Source organism: Dasypus novemcinctus, chromosome 2 (genome assembly GCF_030445035.2).
Source record: "Dasypus novemcinctus isolate mDasNov1 chromosome 2, mDasNov1.1.hap2, whole genome shotgun sequence".
Classification (NCBI taxonomy): Eukaryota; Metazoa; Chordata; class Mammalia; order Cingulata; family Dasypodidae; genus Dasypus; species Dasypus novemcinctus.
In genome coordinates, this window is record NC_080674.1 from 182,798,790 (window position 1) to 182,805,996 (window position 7,207).

A 7,207-nucleotide genomic window follows, 5' to 3' on the forward strand; every position below is an offset into this window, starting at 1 on the left:
CTCATTCATTTCTAAACAGTCTGTGATTTCAGTTTAGAACTGACATATTTTAGTGATAGAAGCATAATCAAGTTAACAAGAGATCCAGGACAATAATTACCTATAGCCAGGCTGGAGAATTGGGAGGAAGCAATATTCATTTTTTGACTGTTTCCTCTGACTTTTTTTTTTTACCTAGGAAGACCTTCACTGCCAGTGATCCTCAGATACTCTTCCCAACATTCTAGTTCCAAGGTAAAATTCTCTATTCTATTCCAGGTTGCCAGTCTTTGAGTTAAGTACCAAGATGAAACTGAAGAAAGGATCCTTTCTGTGGTACCTCTATCTGGACAAAATCTACTGTTTACTATCAGTGAGAAACGTGAAGGCCTTGGTGGACTATTTTCATCTTCTTGACGTGCACCGCAGAAATACCTTGAACGGTCAGTACCTTCAGAAATGTTTCCAGAACCAGAAACCATTTAGTTGGCAAATATTTACTTTACCTTCTAGATGAAGCACAGAGAGAAAATGCCAACAGAGTTGAGACTGGTGGCAGTTCAGTGAGGAGGATAGAATTACAGGATCAGACTGCCTAGGTTGGAATCCTGAATAATCCCACCCATTATTCCTTGGTGACTTGGAGAACATGTCATTATACTCTTAAGGTTTCATTTTCCTTATCTGGTAAAATGAGGCTTCTAATAATGGAGTCAATCTCATAGATATTTAAACATGATAATTAAAGGAGATAATGTATGGAAAATTCACAGCATAAGAACTTCATAATTATTATTCCTGGGGTTTGAGTCCCCCTCAGTCATTAACCTTCAGGACCCTTCACTAAGACTTTACTTCTCATCTGCCAAATGGGAGGTGGAACAGATGATCTGTAAGTGACCAAAAAATGTTGACTATCTAGGCCCTATTTGAGTCCATAAACTAATAAAACACCAATTATAATAACTAAAAACACTTTAGAGTCTTTTTAGAATAATGGGTATAAATAACGTATCCTAATCATCCACACATCTTGACCTCAGTGATAAATGAAATTTGTGAATAAAGGGTTTTCTGTAAAAATGTTCAGAAGTCCATTCAATCTTTAAGAAAAAAAAATTTAAAAAGAGGGCACCTTGTTCTCATAATGAGATTCCTCAGGTTTTCTTCACATAGTGATTTGTATCAACTCTCCCCCAATAACCCTCCCCTACATAAGGTACCTGGCAGGGAACCTCGCTGTGAACAGCGAAGGCAAGAATGAAGCCCGGGCCTTTGTGACTCCAAAGCACACACTTAGTCTCACTGGAACATTTGCTGAGAAGAGTCTGATCTCCTTAGTAACTAAATCACTCCTTATGATGCAATTACCCAAGAGGCGAAGTCATCACATGTCTGCTGATCACCAAGGGATTGGCTGGCGACCTGCAAGAGTGAAGCTTGTGTTTTAGGTTTGCCTTGCTTGGGGATGTGAGTGGGCCAGAACCAGCTGGTTTAAAATCAGGATTGATTAAGTAGCTACTAAGTCCCACACTAAAACATTTTTCAAGTAGCAACTATACAAACATCACTTTGAATATGGGGTTTTGTTCCCAAATGCTCATATCTGGTGGGGCATGGAGAAGGAATGTCAAGAGACCACCAGAAGCCCCCAAATCATGACACTGTGACCGCTGGTTCACTGTGCTCTTAGCTGTCTTCAGCTGGGACTCCAAATTCCATAGACGTGTTTTAGATATTTAATGGAGACACAGCTGCTGTAGGAGATAGTTTCTATAATCAACGGGTAAGTGGAAATCACATATATTACACTTGAAAATCCCTTAAATTACACAGGATTTTGTATATATATGTACTAATGTATTAATGTACCAGCATGCTTCATTCTTCCATCTTCTACTTGCTAAGACATGTGATTGGTGAGTGGAATGTCAGGCAAAAACCTTCCTTGATCTTTACATTACAATATTTTTCCTCTGAATATATATGGTTGAATATACATTAACTAATGTGTAAAAGATGTGGCTTTGCTGTGGAAAGAAAACAGGCTGTGCCTTCAGACTTATATTTGACCCCCAACTCTGCCACTTACTATGTGAGTAGACCTGTGCCCCTCAAAGTGTGGTCCACAGACCTGCAGCATCTGCATCGCCCAGGAGCTTGCTAGAAATGCAGAATCTCAGTTCCATGCCAGATTCCTGAATCAGAATCTGCATTTTTACAAGATCTTCAAGTGATCAGTATGCCCAATACGCATCGAAAAGCCCTGGTAAAGTTAATATCTGAGGCCTATTATCAAAGGGTTGTGACACCACTTTCCCTGTAGGGTTGGTTGGTTCAATACGTCGTGGCATTTAAAAGTGCCTAACATGTACGGGGTTCAATAATGTTAGTTCCCTTTCCCCACAGCCAAATGCATTTACTTTATGCAGGCATGAAGAATTACGATACTTTTTTTTTAAATTTCTCCCACGTTTTATCTATCTCCTTCAAGGGAAAGCCCTATGTAAAATGTCAGCTTCTCCAAGAAAGTATCCTAGATCCCCAGGGAGAACGGCTCTCCCTCTCGTTCACAAGGAGTACTTTGTGCCTGTTTTGCATGGTAACTCCTGGATGCACATCTGTCTCCTGCATTGAGCCTGTGAGCTGGGGTCAAGAGCATGCCCTGTCCACTAGCCCATCCTCCACAGCATCTGCATGATGCTTTTCCACAGAGCTCAAGGGCAACTGCAGTTTGAGAATGGTGAGGAAGTTGCTGGGAATTGTGAAAGGCATAGCAGAGAAGCCAGTCACAGAAGTCATTTTTGCTTCCAGGTCAATGAGCTTTCAAAATGACTACCATTTAGAATTGTCCTGCATGATCTTGCAATATCGGATACAGGCCATTTTAAATTTATTCAAAACCCTGTAAAATAAAAGCGTACAGTGCAAAATGTAAACCATAATGAAATCACTGACCGTGTTTAGCAGCCATGCTTCAATAGTTGTACATCATCTGTAACAAGTGTACCATCCCCATGTAAAAATATTATTAATAGAGGAGAGTGGAAAAGGCAGAAGGAGTTGGGTATATAGGAATCCCCTATGACGATAAATTGAAAAAAATAGGACGCGGGGGAGATATTCAGAAGAAATTGTCACTGTACATACAAGGTAACAGGTATTTCAATGATAAAAGGCACAATGTATAAAAGTTCTTATTTTATTCCCATTTTTTTAAAAAAATTAATTTTGTTACTTTAGAATTATAATTTTATTTTTATTAATTTTTTTGGCTTCATTTTTGGAGAAGTTTTGGATCATAGAAGGATCACAACTGTGGCAGGGGAGGATCTGGTGTGGGATGGCGGTGATGGGGGATGTGTGGGGAGGGGTGCTCCTGGGACATGCCTCCCGGGTATATGAATATGTTCGAGTGTTCATGGGGCATTGTCTCCGTGGGTGGAGACCCACACAACAACCAAAAGGATATTGAATTCCCATTCTCAGGAGATCTGTTACATTCTCGGATAGAACAGCAAGAATCCCCCAAGTACAAGGGCAGTGCCTAGTGAAGGAGGACAGACCATTACGCCAGGCCCTTGACATTAATGATTGTACTTATGATCCTTAGCTTAGTATTATATATTGCCTACGAGTTGCCTCCGGAAAGCCTCCTTGTTGCTCAAATGTGTCTTCTCTCTGAGCCAGACTCAGCATATAAACACAGCCCAGTTCACTGGACTCGACCACTAATAAGGAGATGGTGGACAATGCCCACCCTAAGGAACAGAGAGTGCCTGCAACTGCAAGCAAGATAGCTCCACCCATCTGCCTCATGGGATCTAAGCCTCCTCTCAATTAGAAACAGAGCGGGCATCACCATCCCCAAATCCTCAAGGTTGGGGAATGAACAATGGACTAAAGTAGACTTACTATTATTCTGTTGTAGACAAGCTTATTCTAGCAATGGAGGAACTTCCATCATGGCTATAAAGGCAGTGGCCACCAGAGGTTCTGAGGGGAGGGAGAGGGAAGAAGAGGTGGAACATGGGACTTTTTCAGGATATTGGAATTGCTGCATGACTTGCCATGATGGATTCAGGCCATCATACATTTTGCCATAACCCATAAAATTGTGCAGGGCAGTGTGTAAACTATAATGTAAACTATAGTCCAGTCAGTAGCAATGCTTTAATATGTGTTCAATTGTAACAAACGTACCACACTAATTAATGAAAGATGCTGTTAATGTGGGAAAGTATGGGAGGGGGAGGGGGTGAGCATATGGGAATCCCCTATGTTTTTTACATAACATTTCTGTGTTCTAAAGCTTTTTTAAAAATAATTTTAAAAATTACTACTATTTATGCGGCTCCCAGTTGTGTAGCATTTTGGGAATTTTCAACATAATCATCTCCTCACCTCCCCGCCATAACAGATGTGCTGTTCTTTCACTTCCTTCATCATGTGACCAATTTGAACCGAGCACAGATCATGATTGTGTTTGACATGCTGGACTGGAATGCTGTGGGTGAGATTGGTTTTGACCAGTTCTACATGTTGGTTTGCATACTGCTGGCACATCAGGCAAGTAACAAGTGAGGATTCAGAGCAGAGGCGGCAGAGCTTGACTGCTACCGTCACCTTGCTAAAGGTGTAGCCCCTAGTTTAAAAATGGGGAGGGGGGTGTGTGTTATTTTGGTTCCCAAATGGTGCATCTGTAACTTAGACATTTTCAGTAGTGTCTGCCCAGACCGTCTACTGCTGCTGCCCCCACCTATTTCCAGCCTTCCCATGCGACTTCCTTTTCTAGACAACAGACTTTTCTCCATCCTGCTCCCTCTCAGCATGGCTTTCTCCACTTGGTCTATGTGGTGATCCTATAAGAGTAATCTCAAGTGCCTCCCTCCCTCAATGGCCCCTGTTCTCAGAGGATTCTCGGAAAGGGTGCCTGGTAGAGATGAGAACACTCCTCTTTCAGTTCCCGCCTTAACCTTGTACACAGTTCCAGCAGTCTATTCTCCTATTTCCCAGTCCTTGAAGCCAGAGGCCTTGTGTGGTCATAATTTTATCACCAAAGCTATGCTTCATAAGGAGATTTTCACTGAATGTAAGGAAATGGATTACAGTGATCAGAAGAATTACTTCAGGTGGTAGTAAACTCCCCTTGAAGGCAGATGCTAAAATAGGACTTGATGCGTTGATGATAGAATCCTAGCAACTCTGAGCTTCTGTGATATTGCCTTTTGGCTCTCTATGGAATAGACCAGTCAACATACAAGTCTTTATGTAACAAACAGAGAGTGGCACCTATACCCTGATCCTTGACTTACATATTTCTCTCAAAACAGAACAATTTGGAAGAGCAATTTATCTATCGCCACTCCCGGCCTGTCTTTGAGCTGCTAGATGTGGATGGGAACCTGAAAATTGGCCCAGTCAACTTTAAAATCTACAGCTTTCTCTTCAATATTAAAAAACAGGAACTCAAAGAGCTCTACCATGACTTTGATGTCACAGGTGACCGTGTAAGTGCAGATTTCAAAAGGATGACAAGGGCAGCTTCTTTGGCCAAAAGCAAAGGGCCGTGTCCTACTAAGTACAGTAGGTGAGGAGAAGGGTGGGAAAAACCTAATCAAATAAGCATATTGCATGGTGCTAAGATCAGAAAAAAAATGAAGAGATTTGTAAGTTCATGGAAGAGAGAAGATTGCACAACCAAGTGCTGCATTCTGCAGAATGGACACCAAAGCGAAGTTTAGAGGAGGAAATTTATTAACATGGCAGCAGTTGGTGTTGGGGAAGGGTTTATAGATTTTGACTAAGGAGAAAGGAAGGAATTGCATGGTGGGAACACATGAGTAAAATCCTAAGAGAAAACAGCTATGATAAAGATGGTGAATTGCACCTTTCTGAAGGGCTTCCCCATGTTGGGGAAATAAGTGGAAGGTACATTTGAAAAAGATGGGACAAGCATATTGTGAAGAACCTGGACTTGACACAGGAGAAGTGACCCTTGGTTCCTTTAGGGTCTACAACACTTCTCTATTTCTGGGCACTATACTACAATTAGATGAAAATTATGTCCTAATTACTGATCCTCATTAGTTTCCAAGTTTTTAAGTGAGAAATGATCACAATCTTGCTGTCATCTGAAACAAAGTATCAAATTCTTCCTAAAATAATTTTTCTTTTTTCTCCAAGTTTCTTAATTACAAGGAATTTAAGCTGTTTACTATCTTCTCCATTGACAAATACCAAGAAAGGCAGAAAGCAGAGAAAGAGAAAGAGGAGAAATCTTTGCTCAGAAAGAAAGAGTCACACAAAGTTCGTATGAGTCGCTTAGAGAGTCTTATTTAAAAAACAAAAATACCTAATTGTAGATATTAAATGATTAAAATAAAACTGTAAACATGTCTAAAAATAAATTTAAACATCAAAGTGAGTATCTTTACAATGATTTTTACATATGAAGGGTCTAAATAAGCACTCCTCAATCAGCAATTTCTTAATTTTAATTATCTGCAAACTTTACACAGAACTCACATTTGTGTAATGTGAAATAACCACTTTCTCTTTGTTGACATGTCCCAGTTCTGCTCGGCTTTTCAGATCAGCCCTGTAAAAAATAATTACAAACATTTGCTGGAGCTAAGCAGCTGAAAGGTGAAGCTTTCCTGATTTGTCACTGGTGGTCCAATACTCAGAATCCTTTCTGTTCTCCCAATTCTTAGGCTGAGACCATTTGGAGGCAAGAAACTTTAGACTGGCTCTATTAGTCAGCCAAAGGAGTACTGATGCAAAATACCAGAAATTGGTGGTTTTAATAAAGGGTATTTATTTGGGGTAGGCGCTTACAGATACCAGGCCATAAAGCATAAGTTACTTCCCTCACCAGTCTATTTTCACATGTTGGAGCAAGATGGCTGCCGATGTATATGAGGGTTCAGGCTTCCTGGGTTCCTCTCTTTCAGGGTCTTCCTTCTTTTTCATCTGTGAGCTTACTTCCCTGGGCTCCAGCTTAAGGCTTCAGCATCAAACTCCAACTCTGTCCTTTGCCATACCTTTTATCTGTGAGTCTCCACCCACCAAGGGTGGGCACTCAATGACATACTGGCACCAGAGGTTTACCTGATTACTTAACCAAGTAAAGCTCTGAATCCAATATAATCTAATATGCCCAGAGGAAAAAAATCAGTTTACAAACATAATCCTTCTTTTTGGAATTCATCAATAATATCAAATT

The 7,207-nt window shown here is 40.6% G+C and overlaps 1 protein-coding gene across 1 annotated transcript; it reads left to right on the forward strand.

Moving 5' to 3' along the window:
* The first annotated feature begins 272 nt into the window (after nucleotides 1-272).
* On the forward strand, nucleotides 273-6,406 carry EFCAB9 (EF-hand calcium binding domain 9). The gene is made up of 4 exons (XM_058306344.1): nucleotides 273-422; nucleotides 4,400-4,548; nucleotides 5,313-5,489; nucleotides 6,166-6,406. The coding sequence occupies exons 1-4, from the start codon at nucleotides 287-289 to the stop codon at nucleotides 6,319-6,321; spliced, it is 618 nt and encodes a 205-aa protein (XP_058162327.1). The 5' UTR covers nucleotides 273-286; the 3' UTR covers nucleotides 6,322-6,406.
* The last annotated feature ends 801 nt before the right edge of the window (nucleotides 6,407-7,207 follow it).

What these genes read in the sequence shown, in the direction of transcription:
- EFCAB9 (XM_058306344.1), top strand. Translation starts at nt 287, where the DNA reads ATGAAACTGAAGAAAGGATCCTTTCTGTGGTACCTCTATCTGGACAAA. An exon ending in CCGCAGAAATACCTTGAACG is followed by an intron (nt 423 to 4,399) that starts GTCAGTACCTTC and finishes CCGCCATAACAG; the next exon opens with ATGTGCTGTTCTTTCACTTC. An exon ending in TTGATGTCACAGGTGACCGT is followed by an intron (nt 5,490 to 6,165) that starts GTAAGTGCAGAT and finishes TTTTTCTCCAAG; the next exon opens with TTTCTTAATTACAAGGAATT.